The sequence below is a fragment of the Phytophthora sojae genome, assembly GCF_000149755.1.
Source record: "Phytophthora sojae unplaced genomic scaffold PHYSOscaffold_1, whole genome shotgun sequence".
NCBI lineage: Eukaryota > Oomycota > Peronosporomycetes > Peronosporales > Peronosporaceae > Phytophthora > Phytophthora sojae.
Genome location: NW_009258115.1, coordinates 9579845 through 9598131, shown reverse-complemented (window position 1 = coordinate 9598131; position 18287 = coordinate 9579845). Strand labels below are relative to the sequence as shown.

General features: G+C 58.1%; 8 protein-coding genes across 8 annotated transcripts; 7 read left to right on the top strand and 1 right to left on the bottom strand.

Moving 5' to 3' along the window:
* Window positions 1-872: 872 nt before the first annotated feature.
* PHYSODRAFT_552775 (hypothetical protein) lies at window positions 873-2078 on the top strand (the record flags this gene model as incomplete). The annotated part of the gene is made up of 1 exon (XM_009518447.1): window positions 873-2078. Exon 1 carries the CDS (start codon window positions 891-893, stop codon window positions 2076-2078), a length of 1188 nt encoding a protein of 395 aa, XP_009516742.1. The 5' UTR covers window positions 873-890.
* Window positions 2079-2127: 49 nt separating this feature from the next.
* PHYSODRAFT_353667 (hypothetical protein) lies at window positions 2128-3341 on the bottom strand. Its single transcript, XM_009518446.1, has 3 exons — window positions 3171-3341; window positions 2477-3078; window positions 2128-2401 (listed from the first exon to the last, which is right to left on the bottom strand). Exons 1-3 carry the CDS (start codon window positions 3294-3296, stop codon window positions 2242-2244), a joined length of 888 nt encoding a protein of 295 aa, XP_009516741.1. The 5' UTR covers window positions 3297-3341; the 3' UTR covers window positions 2128-2241.
* Window positions 3342-3661: 320 nt separating this feature from the next.
* On the top strand, window positions 3662-5241 carry PHYSODRAFT_284465 (estradiol 17beta-dehydrogenase). The gene is made up of 4 exons (XM_009518445.1): window positions 3662-3954; window positions 4031-4083; window positions 4148-4344; window positions 4429-5241. Exons 1-4 carry the CDS (start codon window positions 3679-3681, stop codon window positions 5166-5168), a joined length of 1266 nt encoding a protein of 421 aa, XP_009516740.1. The 5' UTR covers window positions 3662-3678; the 3' UTR covers window positions 5169-5241.
* Window positions 5242-5832: 591 nt separating this feature from the next.
* PHYSODRAFT_322981 (hypothetical protein) lies at window positions 5833-6267 on the top strand (the record flags this gene model as incomplete). Its single annotated transcript, XM_009518444.1, has 1 exon — window positions 5833-6267. One exon carries the CDS (start codon window positions 5833-5835, stop codon window positions 6265-6267), a length of 435 nt encoding a protein of 144 aa, XP_009516739.1.
* Window positions 6268-11836: 5569 nt separating this feature from the next.
* On the top strand, window positions 11837-12559 carry PHYSODRAFT_475618 (hypothetical protein; the record flags this gene model as incomplete). The annotated part of the gene is made up of 1 exon (XM_009519763.1): window positions 11837-12559. One exon carries the CDS (start codon window positions 11837-11839, stop codon window positions 12557-12559), a length of 723 nt encoding a protein of 240 aa, XP_009518058.1.
* Window positions 12560-13383: 824 nt separating this feature from the next.
* Window positions 13384-13947, top strand: PHYSODRAFT_322978 (hypothetical protein; the record flags this gene model as incomplete). The annotated part of the gene is made up of 2 exons (XM_009518443.1): window positions 13384-13756; window positions 13829-13947. The coding sequence occupies 2 exons, from the start codon at window positions 13384-13386 to the stop codon at window positions 13945-13947; spliced, it is 492 nt and encodes a 163-aa protein (XP_009516738.1).
* A 205-nt stretch (window positions 13948-14152) lies between these two features.
* On the top strand, window positions 14153-15983 carry PHYSODRAFT_552766 (hypothetical protein). Its single transcript, XM_009518442.1, has 2 exons — window positions 14153-14868; window positions 14943-15983. The coding sequence occupies exons 1-2, from the start codon at window positions 14221-14223 to the stop codon at window positions 15636-15638; spliced, it is 1344 nt and encodes a 447-aa protein (XP_009516737.1). The 5' UTR covers window positions 14153-14220; the 3' UTR covers window positions 15639-15983.
* A 180-nt stretch (window positions 15984-16163) lies between these two features.
* Window positions 16164-17861, top strand: PHYSODRAFT_322976 (hypothetical protein; the record flags this gene model as incomplete). The annotated part of the gene is made up of 1 exon (XM_009518441.1): window positions 16164-17861. The coding sequence occupies one exon, from the start codon at window positions 16164-16166 to the stop codon at window positions 17859-17861; it is 1698 nt and encodes a 565-aa protein (XP_009516736.1).
* Between the last annotated feature and the right edge of the window lie 426 nt (window positions 17862-18287).

Genomic DNA, 18287 nt, shown 5'->3' with positions numbered 1-18287 from the left:
GGTCGACCATCAAGAATTGCTCCAAAATACTACTGTAGTAATGGTCTATATAGTAGACGAGATCTTGGACACAAGAGTTGTTAATATATTAGTATGTTGCTCACGAATTGGGTATCAACGAATGTAATACTTTTGTAGTAAGCTACTAGAATGTAAGTGACAATGCACGAAAAAAAACTGCGGTTGATGTAAGTTGCAACCGAGTCACATGCGGAGTGTATCCAAACTCGCGCTTACCGTCGTATAACAGTAGTGTTTTTAGCTAGGAAGACACTTTCTGAAGCAAGATGCAGGGATACAAGTACTGTACAGTACACTCCTGCTCGGCGACCGGGAGAAACCATGAGACAAGCAGCGCAGATCATCAGAAATTCGTAAGATGAATACCTACAGCACAGTACAGTACATTAGGAGAGCCGACGATATCCTAGCACGAAGCTTTCCAATACCAGGTAAGTCATGTTGTGAAGCTGTACACGTACCAGGCTTCTTCATGGAGTATTCGATCGCAGGCGCATTGCCGCCATGTCAAGTGTGAGCCCTCGTACCGCATGTAGTTGGTATGTATGTTGGCTACATGTACAACAGCGAGGTGATGTGAATCTCGGCAGCGCGGTCAGAATGTTTGCGGAAGTACGGACTGCTCATCAGCGTGGGTGAGCCCCGCATTGCAAGCACAGTTCACTTCGTTGCGCCTAGAGCCGACAGCCCGGCCAGAACCCGGGCGTCCAGATTGGAGGCACGCGCGCAGCGGAATCCTGTCGATTAATCGACCGCGCGAGCGAGCTCCTCCATTCCTGTGGTTTGATCCCATTCTTCAAGTCTCTCCGAAGACGGCAAGTGCACCCAGTCCAGCCCAAGGCGACCTCGTCCACTCAAGCTCGAGAGAGATGCAGAGCCCCACTGCTCGGCCGATGTCACCGACGACCAGCTCGCCGCGGAAGGCGCTGAGCGCGCACTTCGCCACGCTGCAGCGCGTGCTGCGCGGGGAGGAGCCGCTGGACCATGTGGCGGTGGTGCTCAAGGCTTCGCTCTGCACGAACATTCTTATCGTCATTGTGATGACCTCGGTCGCCATCGCCAGCAACTCGCTCGCGCTCATCTCGGCGCTCGTGGAGAACATGGTCGACCTCTTCGTCCAGGGCCTGCTCTGGTACGCCGGCACGCGCTCCGGCAAGAAGCAGGACTACGCCAAGTACCCGGCCGGCACGTCGCGCTTCGAGCCCGTGGCCATCATTGTGGCGGCCAGCGTGATGGTGCTGGCGTCGATCGTCTTCATCCAGGAAGCTGTGAAGAAGCTCGTCGACGGCTTCTCGTCGGATGAACCCGAGGCGCCGCACCTCTCGGCTGCGGCGATCGCCATTGCTGTCACGGCCGTGGTCGTGAAGATCGGCCTCATGTTCTACTCGGCCTGGATCCTCAAGTCCACAGTCTCGGTGGCGGTCGAGGCCATTCACCAGGACAACCTCAACGACACCCTGAGCAACTCGTTCGCCGTTGCGGCGTACATCATCGCCGCTGTCGAGCCGAAGGCCTGGTACGTCGATCCTGCTGGAGCCATCCTCATTTTCGTCTACATCATGGTGGCCTGGGGCAAAATGGCGTGGGAACAGGTCACGCAGCTCGTCGGCGTGTGCGCCAGCGAGGAGTTCATCGAGGAAGTGAAGGACCTTTGCAATCGCCACCACCCGTCGATGTCGCTGGACATCGTGCGCGCTTACCACTTTGGCTCCAAGTACCTCGTGGAGCTCGAAGTTGTTGTTCCCGGCGAGATGTCGGTGAAGCTGGCGCACGATATCGCCCTTCAGATGCAGTTCAAGGTGGAGAACCTGGAGGAGGTGGAGCGCGCGTTCGTGCATGTGGACTACCAGGCCCGCGACTACGACGAGCACGTGGTCTCGCGTGAGGAAGACGCGTTGCTAGTGTACGCTGGCTACGATGCTTCGTGCGAGGCGAGCGGGCAGTACGTGAGCGTCCCGATGGAGAACGGCGAGCCGATTCCGGTAGCGGTGGAGGTGAGCGAGACCGCTGCCCCGGACACCCCCACGGCCACGGCCTTTACTGAGTTCAAGGGATAAATAAATAGTAAGCGCTTGTTCATCCGTAGCCTCCAATGTACACAACAAGAAGTTGGCAGCTGGTGCAGTAGTGCAATGAAATTTTCTAATTGAAGCTATTGGATGACCATAGTTCCTGAATCCACACTGCAGTCCACCAATTTAATGGTCATCCGCCGCTGCCTTATTTCTTCCTGCTTGGCTTCAACCGCTTCTGCGCGGCGAGGAACTCCTCCTCGCTGGGCTCGCCTGGGTCTTGCGGTGCAGCCTTGCGCTTCGACTTCTTGCCCTTCTCGGCGTATTTGGCCTCCAGATTCCCAAGCAGTGATTCGAACCCGCGCTTTCTGCTCGCACCAACACATTTAACGTCAGTGTCATCCGTCCCTCAAATGATACAGCAAGGGTGACACCTCCATTACCGTTCGGTACTAAGCGCAGTGCTGCCTGAACCTTCGCCCCGCTTCTGCTGGTTGCCTCGGATCTTGTTGAACAGCTCTTCCGCCTCACGCGCCTCCTTCTCGCGCTTCGCTTGCTTGCGCTTCTGCTCGGCCGGCGTCTCTTTCCTTTTCTTCTTCTTCGACTGCTCCTTACTGTACTCGCACCACGTGGGGAAGGCCTTGACCTCCTTCTCCTTGACGGCCTTCTGGATCATCTCCGCGAACCGCTCTTCGTCGTCGTCCGTGGACAACATGATCGTGTCCATGACGTGCTTCATCTTGCCCTCGTACTTGGTGTACGCGTCCAGCACGTCGCGCCGCTCCTCGTCCGAGTGGCGGTACTCGCCCTCGAACCTGGCGATGTCCTCTGTGGTGACCTTGGGGAACACGCGCGCGAAGTACTGCGTCCACATCTGGAAGGACGGGGACTTGTCGTCGTGGTCGTCCGACAGGATCGTGCCGGACTCGTCGTACACGGCGCGCGCCTCCTTGTCGCTCAGGATCGAGTGGATGGCGCTTACGGCCTGGAACTTGGCCGTCGCCTTGGCGCGCGCAGCCTCATCGCCTCGCTGCTTGTCCGGGTGCTGAAGGCAGCAAGCAGCAACAGGGCGACAGACACGTCAGCACAAGTGCCTCGCGCTTCAACTCAACTCAGCTCAACTGAAAAGTATCTTACGTATTTCAGAGCCAGCTTGCGGTAGGCGCGCGTGATCTCCTTGTCCGTGGCCGAGCGCTCCACGCCCAGCACCGCGTACAGATCGCAGTCGTCCCCGAACTCGGCGTGGATCAGCGCCGCCGCCATCGTTGCAGCCGTTGACCAAGTGACCTACGTAGGGCTGTTTCGTGCAGTGCTCGAAAGTGCACGAAAGTACTTTCGTGCAGATTCATCAGACCTTTATTACGGGGATAGCCCATTGAGACAACACTTTCGTTTCTCTACTAAGTACGATTAAAGCTCTTGAAATTACAGGCATAACCCTACCGAAACTGGTGCACGAAACAGCCCTAGACCTACGTACTTGGGCCTTGGCGGGAGCTAAAAATAGCTCTTCCAGCCAAAACTGCACACCGCTTCAACACAAATATGTGTATTCCACACGACTGTTTACGTGTACCACTCGCCGGAAATCTTCAACTTGGGGCGGCACAAGGCGAGAGGAAGCGTCGGCAGGACAGGGCTCGAGATGCTGTCGTTCGGGAGCGGGGACTCGGCGCAGGTGGCGATCGTGACGGGCGCGGGGCGCGGACTCGGCCGTGCGTGGGCGCAGGCGCTGGCGGCGCGCGGGGTGCGCGTGGTGGTGAACGACAACGACGCCGACGCGTCGCTGGTGGAGGGCGTGGTGCAGGCCATCCGCAGCCGAGGGGGCGTGGCGGTGGGCGACCGGAACAGCGTCACGGACGGCGCCGAGATCGTCAAGACGGCCATGGAGAACTTCAAGCGCGTCGACATCTTGATCAATGTATGGGGCATCAGCAGCTTTCGTTGTGCTCTCGGGGGGACGTGGAGTGACGGGGGGTTGTGCTTTTGTACTGTAGAACGCCACGGTTATCCGCGACGGGTCCTTCCGCAAGATGACGCTGGAGCACTGGTACATACTACCTTGTGTAGTACTGAGAGACGGGAAATTGGCTGACGCTTGCTGTTTGGTGCAGGGACGACGTGTACCGCTCGAGTCTGCTGGGCACGTTCAGCGTGACGCAGGCGGTTTGGCCCATCATGCGCCAGCAGAAGTACGGCCGCATCCTCAACTGCGTGTCGGGCGCTGGGCTCTACGGGAACTTCGGCCAGGTCAACTACGCCGCCATGAAGATGGGACTCGTGGGCTTCACCGTCGCGCTGAACCGCGAAGGTTGTTGCTGCTGCTGGGGGTCGTGGCTCAAGTCTAGAAGAGTCTGACGATGTTGTGTGTTGCTGGCGTCGTTGCTGTGTATAGGCATTAAGTACAACATCGCTGTCAATGCAGTGTCCCCCGTGGCCGGCACGCGCCTTACCCAGCCAGTGTGGCCCGAGGACGTCTACACGGAGCTGACCCCGGAGCTGACGTCGCCGATTATCGTGTATCTGTGCCACTCGTCGTGCAAGGACAACGGCGAGCTGTTCGAGCTGGGTGGAGGCTGGGTGGGGGCTTTGCGTCTGCAGCGTACGCACGGCGTCGGCTTCCCCACTGACCCGAAGCAGTTCACGCCGGAGCTCGTGGCCGAACAGTGGCGTGATGTCGTCGACTTCAGCCGCGTGACTCACCCGACGTCCACCCAGGACTCGTTCGAGCCCATGATGCGCAACGTGACCGCGCCACCGAAGTCTCTGACGACGTCTCGATCGAGTGAGTGTGCGGAGGTGTTCGACCGCCTGCGAGCTACGCTGCAGGAGAAGGGTCACGCTCTCAGCAAGCAGATCTCGGGCGTGCTGGAATGGCACATCAACAAGGAAGTCTGGACGATCACGCTGCTGCACGGCAAGGGCACCCTGCTGGAAGGACGCAACCCGCGCCTCGCGCCCGACCTGCAAATCCACATGGACGAGCAGGACTTCCTGGACCTGGCGGCGGGTCGGCTGCGATTGCAGCAGGCGCTCATCCGGAAGAAGCTGCGCCTGCAGGGCAACCTCAAGATGGCCATGAAGCTGCAGCCCTTCGCGGACCTCCTGCTGCAGCAGCACCAGGCGCGACTGTAGGGAAAGGTATACGCGCAGCGAAAGAGGGTCGGACGAACGGTGTTGTACTAACAAGTTGACGGGTCCACCACCGAAAATGCCTGTTGCATGTATTCCTGCATGAAGGCACGTAGCGATGAAACTTCAGATACGTACACCTTGCCGACGATATCCCGGTTGCCTTCACATGTGAGTGAGTGTACCAACTCTCATGTGCAGGAATCAAGTGGGGAATTGTGAGGGCGAGGTGACAGCACAATCGTTAGGTGAAAAACTTCAAGGTGTCCGGCATCTCTGTCTGCAGGCGTCAAGGCGCGAGGTTGATGAACACGACCGCGTTGAGACAGCCCAGACCTCTCCTGCAGAAACGCGTCCGTGATGAACATCATGCACACTCCGCGAGCGAATGCCCTTGCAAATGGCGGGAAGGAACTCGGTCACCGCCCACGCATCGGCGCCAAAACGAGACTGAAGGAGCAAACGGATGCAATGCTGTCTCCAGTCAACAGCGGATGGTTAACCTGCACCGGCAGCATGCAGGTGGACGAGGCGCCGAGCCAGTTGTTCGTTCCCTCAGCGACGGACAAGAACCCGGACACGCGAAAGAGGAGGAGGCACCGCCCTGCCTCACTCACTCGCTCACTTCTCAATTAACGCCCTTCCCGCGACAACGTACGACTAGAACATGACAGACCAAACTATGGACTCCTCTCCATCTGCACTCCCCCAGCTCTCGTCCTACTTGCAGCCGACCCCCACTGGTACCGTCGCCAGCCCCGGCACCAACATTGAAATCGCCATTTCGGCGTTGACTCGCCATTTTGAAAGCCAGCTGCACAAGCGAAAGCAGTCCTCGCCATCGGTAGACACAATGACGAATGCGTTCCCAAGGCCAGATGATCAATTCTACCAAGAGCGACGCGTGACAGATGGACATTTGCTTTCCTCGCTGCTGTCTTCTCAAGTTGGTGTAGCACCCAGCAGGGAGACACGGTCGTATTTTGACGGTGAGTTGTCTCCAACTACTCCGCGTCGAGAACGAACGTCGAGATACCTGTACGAGGGCGACCGCAAGGAGATCATTGCGCGCATCGACGCCGGTGTAACGGAGTACATGTGACGGGGTCACACAGCACAATGCACAGAGGAAGTGCGTGCGGATATTACTATCCAGGTGAACAGCAGTTCACCAGTTCCCGGCCTCAAAGGGAACGGTTTGCTACAAAGGAGTAGGTTATAAGACTGACTGTATTTTGGTAGAGGTTAACTTGGTCGTAATACAAACTACAAGTCAACTATACAAAAGCCCACACAAACTCAAAAAGGTTGGCTTGCGGAGCTACTGGTACAATGTACCATGTACTCGGGAGAGTGACACCCGTCACTCTTCATGTAATGTGTACACTTGATTGTACCCCGTTACATCCTCCCCCACTTATCTGAGAATCACATCTGATTCTCCAATCAGCTTCGAGAGAATCCGAACACCCAAAGGTCGGATTCTCGGGCGCTGCCGCCGCAAGGCCGGCGCGCCTCATCGTCACGCCCACAGTGACTTGTGCCCGCAGCGGGCACCCCGTGCGGAACCCCCCTGCCCTCGGCGATGTTGGCCGCGAAGCCGACGCGTTTAGTGGCCGTATTCACAGCGCTAGCAGGCGCAGAGTGCCTCGGCACGGGATGCATGCGCCTCCAAACTTGCGGTGTCCCTCGTAGACAACCAGCAGTTGGCGTCGCATGGCCCTCGGGCCCCGCTGGCACGTTCGTGCTGCAGTGCCTCCCGTGAGGGACAGCACCTTTCCGGTCAGCGCGTAGCGTAACCATGGAGAGAGCTGTGCTGCTCATCTCCGGCCATGACAGCGGCCCGACAGGCCCCCGCTTGTCACAGCACGATGTGCCGGTCGGCCGAATACGTCGGCTCGACCCATGGGCTATGGTCAAGCGCTGACCACAGCCATGAAGCGTCATGCTTCAACGTCGTGTTTGCTTGAGCGACCATGGCTGCTTCCAGCAACCCGCTCATCATACAGAGCAACGCGGCGGACTTGTCTAAAGCCCTGCAGCGCGTCACGGCCATCACGTCGCCGACGCTAAGGTGTCTTCCTTCGACACCAGGGTACCGCAAGGGTACTTCATCGTGGTGTGGGGTGTATTGCCCTCCGTCACCGGCGATCGCATCCTGCGTCGCGGCGACCAACACCAGGTCGGTGTGCGTGCAAGACCGCATGGCACACAGTCCATACAGGACCTCAAGGTGTACGAGGGCACCACCTCATACACCAAAGGCACGTCGTGTATGGCACGTACCACGACTGCCATAAGTGCCTCGTGCACCTCAAGTGCCACGTGCACAAGTAGTGTCGCGTGCACTAGGGGTACCTCGCGTACACCAAGTGCCACGCGCACAGTGAGCGTCACGCACCGCGACTATCTCACAGGTAGTATGTGCCACGTGCACGCGTATGGCTTCGCGCCTTACAGGTGCGGCATGTGCCGCGCCAACTGTGAATGTCTGCAAAGGCAACACGTTCGGGTTCTCCCCTCGTGGGCAACACCCATGCTCGGGACTGATAGCTACCTGGCCGGCAGACGTGCCGCGCCCAGCGTAGCAACAGCCTGGAGCTTTGGCGTGGTGCTGATGGCTACCTGGCCGGTAGACGTACCGCGTCCAGTGTTGCAACAGCATCACGCTGCGGCATGGCGTTGCGTATGTACACATGCCATCGTCCGCGGACCAAGCCGCAGACTGGCTGCCATGTCTTTGCCTGACAGAGGCAGCCTTCCAGCAGCGAATGCGAGCGCCATCTTCGGCCCAGCAGCGACAGTAGCCGCTGCCAAGGTTGCTGGCCATCGGTCACCATGACCATGGGACCTGAGCAGCGATGCATCAGGTCCAGCACCTTCGTGCAATACTTCGTGAGTGGCTACACCATGCAGCCACTACACTGGCTTCTACGACGAAGCAAGTCTCATGTCAGAGACCTCGGGAGGAAGGGCACTTCCGATCCCCTCCCCCACTTACGATTTGAGCCCCGGCGGGTCAGGCGCCAGCCGGCCGCCTAACCTCGCGCCGCCCTGCAGCACCGAGTCACCGTGCCAGCAGACTCCGGTGGCACGGGCAGCTACCCTTCTTTGGCTCTGGGTCAACATCGTCGACCAGGGCTTGGCATCTACCAGCCTGGATGCAGTTTGAGTCTGCGTGACTTGACGTGTTACTCTGTTACCCACGTCTTCGGGCAATGACACCCATGACAGCGTACGGCTTGTCCTGCATTCAGAGTAGCTGCATGGCATGCACACATACTCAGACTCAGCCATCTCGGCACCGAGTCATGGACACTTGTTGTCCCAACGCCGCACAGTGCTAGGCGCGACAGACCGTACCAACGATCCCTGCCGCGCAGCGGCCTTTGCCTTTAGACCGAGCATGCTCCTGCATGTGGTCATTGAGGTGTCGCCCTCCGGCAGACACGTTCCAGTCGTGATCGACCATGCTCGCCGAGTCGGCGGCGACGCAACATGCATCGCCGCAGGTACGTCGTGTACCCAAGCCACGTCTTCTGTGCGCATGGTCACAGCTGCGCTGGTCGACACCCAGTCGAACATCATCCATGATGACCGGGTGCCAAGCCCTTGGAGGAAGGAAGTGCTTCCGCGCACTCCTCCTCCGCTTAAAATCAAAGCCGTGCGGCGCCTTCAAGAGGACCGTGCGGCTATGACATCGTGACGGTGTCACGAGCCTCTTAAACTCCGTGTGGTCATCCACCACACACGAGGAGACCCAAGTGACCTGATCACTAGTCTTGGTCATACTGACGTGCGTGGAACTAAGTTACCCACGCTGAAGTCGCTTCGAGCGACTCCTTCCGGCTCATGCAGAGCCTTACGGCATCGTGTGGAACTACGTTACCCACACAGGAAGTGCATCGTGCACCTTCCTCATCAGTTTAGGTCTGAGTGACCTGGTGTGGAACTGGGTTACCCACACAGGAAGTGCCTGCAGCGCGTTCCTCTTCAGTTAAGGTCTGGGCGACCGTCCGTGGTACTTGGTTACCCACGCCGGAGGTGCTTTGAGCGGCCTCCTCAGCATTACATGCTCTGTGCGGAACTAAGTTACCCGCTAGTCAGTGGTCCTTGGTTACCCACCTGGTGGTGTCATCGAACACCACCCTTGTCAATGCTCATGCCGAGCAATGACTCTCAGCACTGGAGTTGCTTGTTGAGGCAGCTCCACATGCCAGGCATAACAGCCCTCGGTTGCAGATACACTGCACCTTCTTCATGGAGATCAGCATGTCAATGATGCTCCCTTCTTCTTCTTCGTCTTGTCGGACGCATCCAGCGCCCTGGCGGTCCCATCGGACGCCCTTGTGTCTGTCCAGAGGTGGGAACATGACTCACCAATGCTCTGTCAGACACAGAGGGCCGACTTAGCCTCAAGGCGTTGTCGCGCTACTCGACCGAGAGCCTGTGCAGCTTGCACGGCGCACTCAGGGCCAAGTCATACTTGCTCAAGCTGAGGGCATATACGGTTCCATGCCCAGGGCCGGCTTCGGCACGATGTCCGGGACGATGTACGGTTTCATGTCCGGGACCATGTGCGGTTCCATTGCTGTCAGCGCCCTCGAGCGCGGCAGCCAGGGTCACAGCGGACCCCAAGGTTCTTCTTCGGCCCAGCCTCAGTCAATGAGACCTGACCTTGTGCTTAGACTCTCTCGCAGAGTCTCGGCACTTGTGTCGTTATTCCAACCGACACATCTGGCGACGTGCGAACATCCACGCGACGTCCCAGACTCAATCATGTCTAGGGATATCATTACCCCCGCACACTCACGTGTACTACCGACAACCCACCGTTGTCCTTCACCAATGCGAGCGTCAGTGCTCGCAAGGGACCCCGGGTCTCTGTGGTGTACGCCTTCCGTACACCCATCACAAAGACTCGGGCCTACCCCAGCAAGGCCCTCATCCTTACTGGTGGTTGTGTCCCCCTTGAGCACCTGACGGTGCATGGCGTCGGCGCCCCCTTGACCCTCTGGTCTTCGGGTAGGTCTTCTTCCCAGACCCAGGCGATGGGCAGACACGTTGATAGTGTCCTAGTCCGCCGCATCCGTAGAGGCGGGCTGAGTACTGCTCAGCCGAACTCAGATCCATGGGTTCTGGTTCGCTGTCAGCGACCACAGGCTGTACAACAGCCAGAGCACCAGCCTGCTTGTGGCTGTACTCTTCCTGGAGGGCGACTTGGATCGCCTCCTCCATAGTGGCGGTGCGCACGCGGAAAACTGCGTGCGCGCAGGACCGACCTTCAGGCCGTCCACGAAGACTGTCATCTTGACGTCTTCCGACAGTGGGTTCCCCACCAGCGAGGTTGCCAGCGTGCGCATCTCCTGTACGTACGCGTACAGCTCGCGCTCCCCTTGTTTGCAGGCAAGGAAGCGCGAGCGCTGGCGGAACTCATTGTTCGCCGGGAGAAAAGCGGCTCGAAGCTGCTCACACAGCTGAGCCCAGGATGTGAAATATCCAGGTGATATCGCTTCGCGCGTATACCCAAGTCCTGGCACGTCCGCCAAGATTGGAGAGCGCGAAGGCGACTCGAAGGTTCTCGGCCGAGATGAGACCTGCGCTCATTGCGATCTCGGTCTCCCAGATCCAGAAGTGAAGGTTCTCACCTTCCTTCCCTTCGAACGGAGGCACAGCTAGCCGCAGAGGCTTAGGCTGCACCCGTTTGGGCTCACTCATCTGAGCCAGCAGGTTTCCCTGCACATGAGCGATGAGCCCGCGTTCGTACTCGTCAAACGCGCTCACCCGCTCGACCTGCTCGGCTGGCGTCGCCGCCGCCAAGCTCCGGAGGGCATCTCTTCCGAAGATGCCCACCATCTTCCGCACCGACTCGAACTGCGAGTCAGTCAAGTGAGGAAACTCACTTCGGTCCATCGTGGCTCACAGACCTGAGCCACCGAGGATTCAGGTAGACCAATCTACCCGCGTAGGCGTAGGATTGATTACGAGTGTTACCAAGTGTGACGGGGTCACACAGCACAATGCACAGAGGAAGTGCGTGCGGATATTACTATCCAGGTGAACAGCAGTTCACCAGTTCCCGGCCTCAAAGGGAACGGTTTGTTACAAAGGAGTAAGTTATAAGACTGACTGTATTTTGGTAGAGGTTAACTTGGTCGTAATACAAACTACAAGTTAACTATACAAAAGCCCACACAAACTCAAAAAGGTTGGCTTGCGGAGCTACTGGTACCATGTACCATGTACTCGGGAGAGTGACACCCGTCACTCTTCATGTAATGGGTACACTTGATTGTACCCCGTTACAGTACAACTCCGTTGATGACACCGAGAAGGATTACTCTGTGTTTACTTTAGTTCAGGTTAAGATGACGCTAGGTTTACTCTTAGAATGACTGGCTGCAAAAGAGCAGCAACAAAGAAGGAAAACCCGAACTAAGCCAAGCTAAATACACTTTTCATTCCGCTTTCAAGAGAGTAAAGCCTATGACGTTACATAGTAGCACTTGTCGTTGTCAAGTCCTCGGCGCCATCGAGCTACCGAGTCCAAGTTCCAGACCATCGAGTCCGAGTCCAGACCATCGAGTCACGAAGCCATCGAGCCGACCCAAGTGTAGCCATCGAGCCGCACCAATATGGACGCCAGCAACGCGCCACAAACGTTTAGTGAGATGTTGCAGTTTTTTGCTCAACAACAAGAACAATTTCACGCACGAATGAATGAGCAAATAGCTGCTCAAGCTGCGCGTCTTGAAGCAATCACTAGCAAGCCACCTGCTGCCCGGAAGGCGGAGCCGCCCAAGGACCACGGCACGCTCAATGAGGACCTAGAGCTGTGGTTTTTCATGATCGAACAATACTACGCCGACTATCACCCGATCATGGTGGAGAACAGCCCCGCGTTCGTCACCATGGTGTCGTGCTACCTGGCACCCACGCCTATGAATTGGTATCGGCAGTTTGTGGCCGAGTGTGATCGAGCCCAAATTGTCCGAACCTGGGAGACGTTCAAGGGTGCTATGCGCAAACGTTTTCTGCCACCGGACAATGAGTATATGCTGCGCGAGAAACTCTGCAAACTCACGCAAATTGGCTCCCTGCACGACTACCTGAGCGCCTTTCAAGATATCCTGATCCAATGCCAAGTGACCATCACCCCCATGGAATTGCGATTCTACTTTCAACAGGTTCTTCGATCGGAGACGTCCCACCATCTCCGAGAACATCACCCCGCTACGCTGGAAGAGACCATCGAGCTCGCGTTGCGCTTTGATCATGGGGTCACTGGAGGAAGCACGCTAGCAACCACGGCCAAGTGGATGGAAACCGCGACGTGTCATCGTTGCAAGCAAGTTGGGCATATCGCTTCCAACTGCCCTTCGGTCAAGGGGTAAACGTGTTTTTAAAGTGGGGTCGTGCAACGGAGTACAACTCCGTTGATGACACCTAGAAGGATTACTCTGTGTTTACTTTAGTTCAGGTTAAGATGACGCTAGGTTTACACTCAGAATGACTGTCTGCAACAGAGCAGCAACAAAGAAGGAAAACCCGAACTAAGCCAAGCTAAATACACTTTTCATTCCGCTTTCAAGAGAGTAAAGCCTACGACGTTACAGCCGGCGAGAAGCAGGTGGCGCTAGCGAAGGAGTTCAACGTCAGTCGAGCGGCGATCTGCAATCTGTACAAGAACCGGTGGGAAGTGCTGACGCGGGATGTCCGGGACCCGACAGCCACGCACCCGAAGAGGTCACGCAAGAAGGCGAGCACTCAGCAGGCGTCCCCAGCAGCTCACACGATCGCGACCGAAGCGATTCCGTCGCCGGCCACCCCGGGCGTGTCCTCCATTGCTATCCAAGCTGACATTGACCGTGCTGAAACCCCATCGCCACTCCAGGCCAGACAGGCTGAACAGCGTCGAGACGAGTGCCTGTCGTGGCCCAGCACTCCCCTCGATACCTCGCCGCAGGACCCGATCCGACACCATAATCATCTGCATCACCATAATCTTCTCCGAGACGAAGCGGGCCCGCGACGGCGCGGCCGTGACACGCATAGCCATGCTATGGCGGTGGATGGTCCAGTGGTGGCGAAGCGGTTTCTTGTGCACGAGGCTTCTACCTACTCGTACCCGTGCCGGAACTTAGTTGCGACCAAGTTCCGGCGGTCTTGACGTGCTTGCCCCATGAGGAGGAGGAGATCACAAATAGCTATGGAGACCATGAAAGCCCTGAACGCGTCCGACTTCTACGCTCTGTCCATGGAAGACGAGGGCATGGTGCTGCTCCGTGCGTTCACGGACGTGAGTCCTGCATCGCCCACCGGCGTCGTGTCCATCGAGGAGAGACAAAGGGAGAAGAAGAACAGCAGCAGCGGACTCAACGTTCCTTCGAGGCGCATTTTCGCGCATCTTCCGCCCATCAATCCACACCAGTTCGTTTTGCTACTTGACGTCGAGTGTGCCGCTGGCGAGAAGGCGTGCGCGGTGCTGCAGCACCTCGTGCACGACAGGCAGATCCCTGCGAGGAATATCTACTTCGCGACGATGATCAGCGCCTTCGAGGGGCTCCAGAACGTGCTCCGGCACTTCTCAGGTGGGTCCACTTCAACATCCGACTTGGAGTCTGAAAAAAAAACTAACGCTGCCTCTCTAATTCCCACCGCAGATGTGTCGCTCGTCACCGCCCAGGTAGACACCGTGCTGGACGAGCAGCAGCGAATCCGCCCGGGCATCGGGGACTTCGCCCAGCGCTTCTGGAACGTCAGCCCCGCGTCGTCGTCGTAGACCTCGAATTCAAAAGTACCGTCAAGTTGCATAAATAAAAGCCATGCTGTGCGTTCAATGAAAATTGCGTCCAACAACATCCATGTGGTCCACCTTAAACTTATCCACTGGGTACACTGTACCACATGTAGTACCGTGCCCCTCCCCAAACTCGTCGCTGCCAGCCATCGCCACTCATTCCCGCGAGCCACCCAGGAGCAGCGACAGCTCCCGACCGACTCGCGCCCCTCTCTCTATCTCTTCCCCCCTCTACGCCACTAGACGCAGCCAGTCATGAGTAGCCACGAGGAGACGGACGCGGCCGCGCCGGGCGTGAGCGTGCCGCCCGACGCCAAGTTCGACCTGACGAACCGCCTGGCGCCCTTCATGGACCTGCACTTCATGTTCCCGCTCATCGACTTCCTGTCCAGCAGCGAGCTGTACGACGAGGCGCAGCTCATGGCGGCCAAGCTGGCGCTGCTCAAGCCCACCAACATGGCGGACTTCGCCGTGGAGATCCACCAGACGCTGCACGGCACGGAGGACGTGCCCGAGGAGTTCGAGACGCGCCGCGGCGAGATCCTGGATGCGCTGAGCTTTGCCAAGAGCGAGTGCAGCCCCATGCTGGAGCTCATCGAGGACGAGGAGAAGATCATGCAGCTGCAGAGCGAGAACCTGCTGAACGCCAGCCACCTCGAGCAGAACGAGGGCATCACGCCCGCCGTGCTGGACGGCCTCTACAAGTACGCCAAGCTGCAGTACGAGTGCGGTAACTACCAGGACTGCCTCACGTACCTCACGTACTACGGCGTGCTCATCCCCAACTCGTCCGAGCAATACCTCAACGCGCTCTGGGGCAAGCTCGCGGCCGAGATCCTCATCTTCCGCTGGGACGACGCGCTCGCCGACATCTCGCGCATCAGCGACGTCATCGAGAGCAGCGTACGTGGAGTAGCCGGGGATGTATTGAACCGCTGTTCCTAGCTAATTTGTTTTTTGTTGTTGTATGTTGACAGACCATTATGAGCCCCGTGGAGCAGCTCCAGCAGCGCACGTGGCTGCTGCATTGGTCGCTGTTCGTGTTCGCGTGGCACGAGGAGGGCCGCGACGCCATCGTGGACTTCATGCTGCAGTCGCGCTGCGTGGAGGCCATCCAGAGCAACGCGCCGTGGCTGCTGCGCTACCTGTGCGCCGGCGTGATCCTGCACAAGCGTCGCCGCAACCTCATCAAGGACCTGCTGCGCGTGCTGCGCGTGGACGACAAGGGCTACCGTGACCCGATCGTGGACTTCGTCGACTGCCTGTTCGTCAACTTCGACTTCGAGTCGGCCCAGGAGAAGCTGCGCGAGTGCGAGGTCGTGCTGGCCAGCGACTTCTTCCTCTACGAGAAGAACTCGACGGACTTCATGGAGGCCGCGCGCCTGGCCATCTTCGAGATGTACTGCCGCGTGCACCGCACCATCGACATGAAGGCGCTGTCATCCAAGCTGGCCATGCAGGAGGACGGCGAGGCCGAGAAGTGGATCGTGAACCTCATCCGCAACGCGCGCCTGGACGCCAAGATCGACACCCAGGAAGGACGCATCGTCATGGGCATGCCGCAGAACTCGGTCCACCGCCAGGTGATCGACAAGACCCGCGACCTGGCTGCGCGGACCTGCAGCATGGTGGCGCAGTTCGAGCGCATGGGCAAGCGAAAGACCTTCCAGTGAGCCTGGAGCTCATCCAGAGAGCTACCGACCGAGTCGCGCCACCCACGCAGCAACGCGCTCCCGCTCCTGGCAACAGGCAAGGCAGAGGGAAAAGACAGCGCAGGAGAGGAGCCCGCGGTGCCAGGTGAGGGCGAGGGTGAGTAGCACCGCCGACTCGGCCACGTCAACAGCAGCAGCGGCAGGAGGAGGAACGACGCAGGAACGGGAGCAGGTGGGGACTGAGCACTAAATATATAGTAGACCAGTGCGTGGTTTTTTCGATCCATTGTCTGTTGCCGCTGGCTGGATTGCGGGCAGGCTGGTGATGCGGGTGGCGTCGTGTCAATCAAGACTTGGTATGCGGCTCGTCGACATTTTGGTGTGGATGGGTGGATCGTTCGTTTCTGAAGTTCTGGAGCTGGTCGTTTCAAGCGGTTGAAGCGATCGTTGGTTTCCAACATCATCGCACCCAGCAGAGTCTCCACTTGATCCGCGCTCGTGCCAATCGAGATCTCACCCTCACTAAGCAACTTTCCGCGACTTGCGATGGAGTCCAGAAGACACAACGTCGGCAACTCGGACTTGTGGCGGCGACCGAGAGCGCTCTACGTCCTTGGCGGAGGCTGGATTCTGTTCGTGTGCTGGTTCGTGGGGTCCCTGGCGGGCTTCGACAAGCGTGTGGCCAACCACCACGCCTTCGCCATCCGCAGCCAGGATGTGGACGAGTACTCGCAGCACCAGGTCTTGCTCAAGGTCTCAGCGGTTGAAGACTTGACTGTGGACGTCCAGCCGAGTCGAGAAGTGCTGCCCATGGGCGACGAGTTCTACACGTCCGACTTCAGCGAGAACGACACTTCGACCACCATCATCTTCAACGTGTTCAAGGGCAGACCGAAGGCGCTCGCGGTGCAGCTGCTGAAGGCGCTGACTCAGAAGTACGTCTCGCCCCCGGAGGTCTGGGTCATGTGCTTCAACTCGCCCATGGAGAAGAAGTACCGGCACGTGGTGGAGGAAGTGAAGAAGAAATTCCCCGACGTTGCGCACACCGTCAAGTTCACCGTCTCGGACTTCAACTACAAGTTCCACGGCCGCTTCCTGCTCGCGTACATGGCAAAGACCAAGTACGTGCTGATCGTGGACGACGACAAGGCCATCGACGGCGACACGGTGAATGACTACATCAAGTACATGAACATCAAGAAAGGAGTGTGGGGCAACAATGGCCACCGCCGAGCACCAACGTTCGAGGGCTACAAGAGCTGGCCCCGCAACTTCACGGGCGAGGACATGGCCGAGCAGGATTACCTCAGTGGCATGTGGTTCCTGGAGCAGTCGTGGCTCGAGTACTTCATGAAGGAGCGTCCACCGTCCTGGGCGACGTCGGAGGACATGCACCTCTCGCATGTCATGAGGAAGTACCTGAACCTCAACACGTACGCGGGTCGAGTTGCGATTGGTAAGACGCTCCCTCACAAGCCCAAGGAAGTTCAGGCGACGCAGGGATCCGCGTTGGACCTCCGTGAGTTCATCTTCGACCACGAGCTTGGACGGGGCAACAAGGTCGTTAGTGTTAATGCGCCGATCAAGACGCTTGTCTACGCCGAGACAGCAGGCGACATTGAGGACTACTTGGCAAAGCTTGACGCGTGTCCGTCGCAAAATGGCAGTGTGGCTGTCAATGTTGGTGAAGTCAATGGGACTGCAGCTGCAGTCTCAGGCCCCTGGTGCGATGGTGGCAAGACGGCAGCGGTGTTCCGTGGGGCGAAGGAACAGGACGTCAACGGTCTCATCGCCGCCGCAGAGAAGCTCTGCGCCAAAACTCAGTGCGAGTACTTCAGCGTCAAGCCCAACATCCGCCACGGTATCAGATACTTCAACATGCGCGAAGGCTACGGCCAAGCCAGCACGGGCGTCGAGATTCCGTTCCAGACGGGGGCGTCCGACGTATTGACGTCGCTCGTGGGCATTCTGAACAACGTGTTGCCCGAGACGTTGTTCGTGCCGGACGTGGCTTCGATGCGGTGGCCTGAGGCGGAGGACGCTTCGAAACGCAACCGCCTGCAGATCTACCACCGCACGGTGCTGTTGGCGGTGGACATCCACCGGAACTCCAAGACAAACGGCAAAGTTGTTGACGATGAGAAGGACGAGTGGGTGATCGCGGATGAATTCCCGTCCCGAATGGAGACGTTGATATGGCAGCGAGAGTCGACCGATGACCCACTTCACTATTACTCGTCGTAAGCCATGAAGTCGGCTGAAAAATATACATCGTTTGTTATTTGAACGGCAGCAAGCTCAGAAATACAGCCGAAAGATGAGCGCTGGCATTAAAACTTGACTATGTGGGCCAGCGATGTGATGCCCTCGGACGGCTGCAGCTCGCTCGTTGTTAGTGACGAACGATACGATGAGATCATGGAATGATGAGCTAATGACCGTGCTTTACTGGCTGCACTGGTTCCAGTCATCGCTCAGTGATGTTGTTATTGTCGTCTCGGCAATTCTTCGCCTCGTCCCCGTTCTTGCCTGAGTCGATAAATTTCACCTGCGATTCTGGCGTATCGCCACCTCGATACTCCGCAGCTATCAGTTCGATACTTCGAACGTCCCTCTCGAGCGTCCGTGCGGTCTCAGCTGAGTCATTCTTCAATCGTAGCGCCAGAGCAA

Coding starts and splice junctions, on each gene's coding strand:
- PHYSODRAFT_284465 (XM_009518445.1), top strand. CDS start 3,679: ATGCTGTCGTTCGGGAGCGGGGACTCGGCGCAGGTGGCGATCGTGACG. Junction 4,084..4,147: donor AAGATGACGCTGGAGCACTG/GTACATACTACC, acceptor TGTTTGGTGCAG/GGACGACGTGTACCGCTCGA. Junction 4,345..4,428: donor CGTCGCGCTGAACCGCGAAG/GTTGTTGCTGCT, acceptor TGCTGTGTATAG/GCATTAAGTACAACATCGCT.
- PHYSODRAFT_552766 (XM_009518442.1), top strand. CDS start 14,221: ATGAGTAGCCACGAGGAGACGGACGCGGCCGCGCCGGGCGTGAGCGTG. Junction 14,869..14,942: donor GCGACGTCATCGAGAGCAGC/GTACGTGGAGTA, acceptor GTATGTTGACAG/ACCATTATGAGCCCCGTGGA.
- PHYSODRAFT_353667 (XM_009518446.1), bottom strand. CDS start 3,296: ATGGCGGCGGCGCTGATCCACGCCGAGTTCGGGGACGACTGCGATCTG. Junction 3,079..3,170: donor GCAAGCTGGCTCTGAAATAC/GTAAGATACTTT, acceptor TGCTGCCTTCAG/CACCCGGACAAGCAGCGAGG. Junction 2,402..2,476: donor ACTGCGCTTAGTACCGAACG/GTAATGGAGGTG, acceptor TGGTGCGAGCAG/AAAGCGCGGGTTCGAATCAC.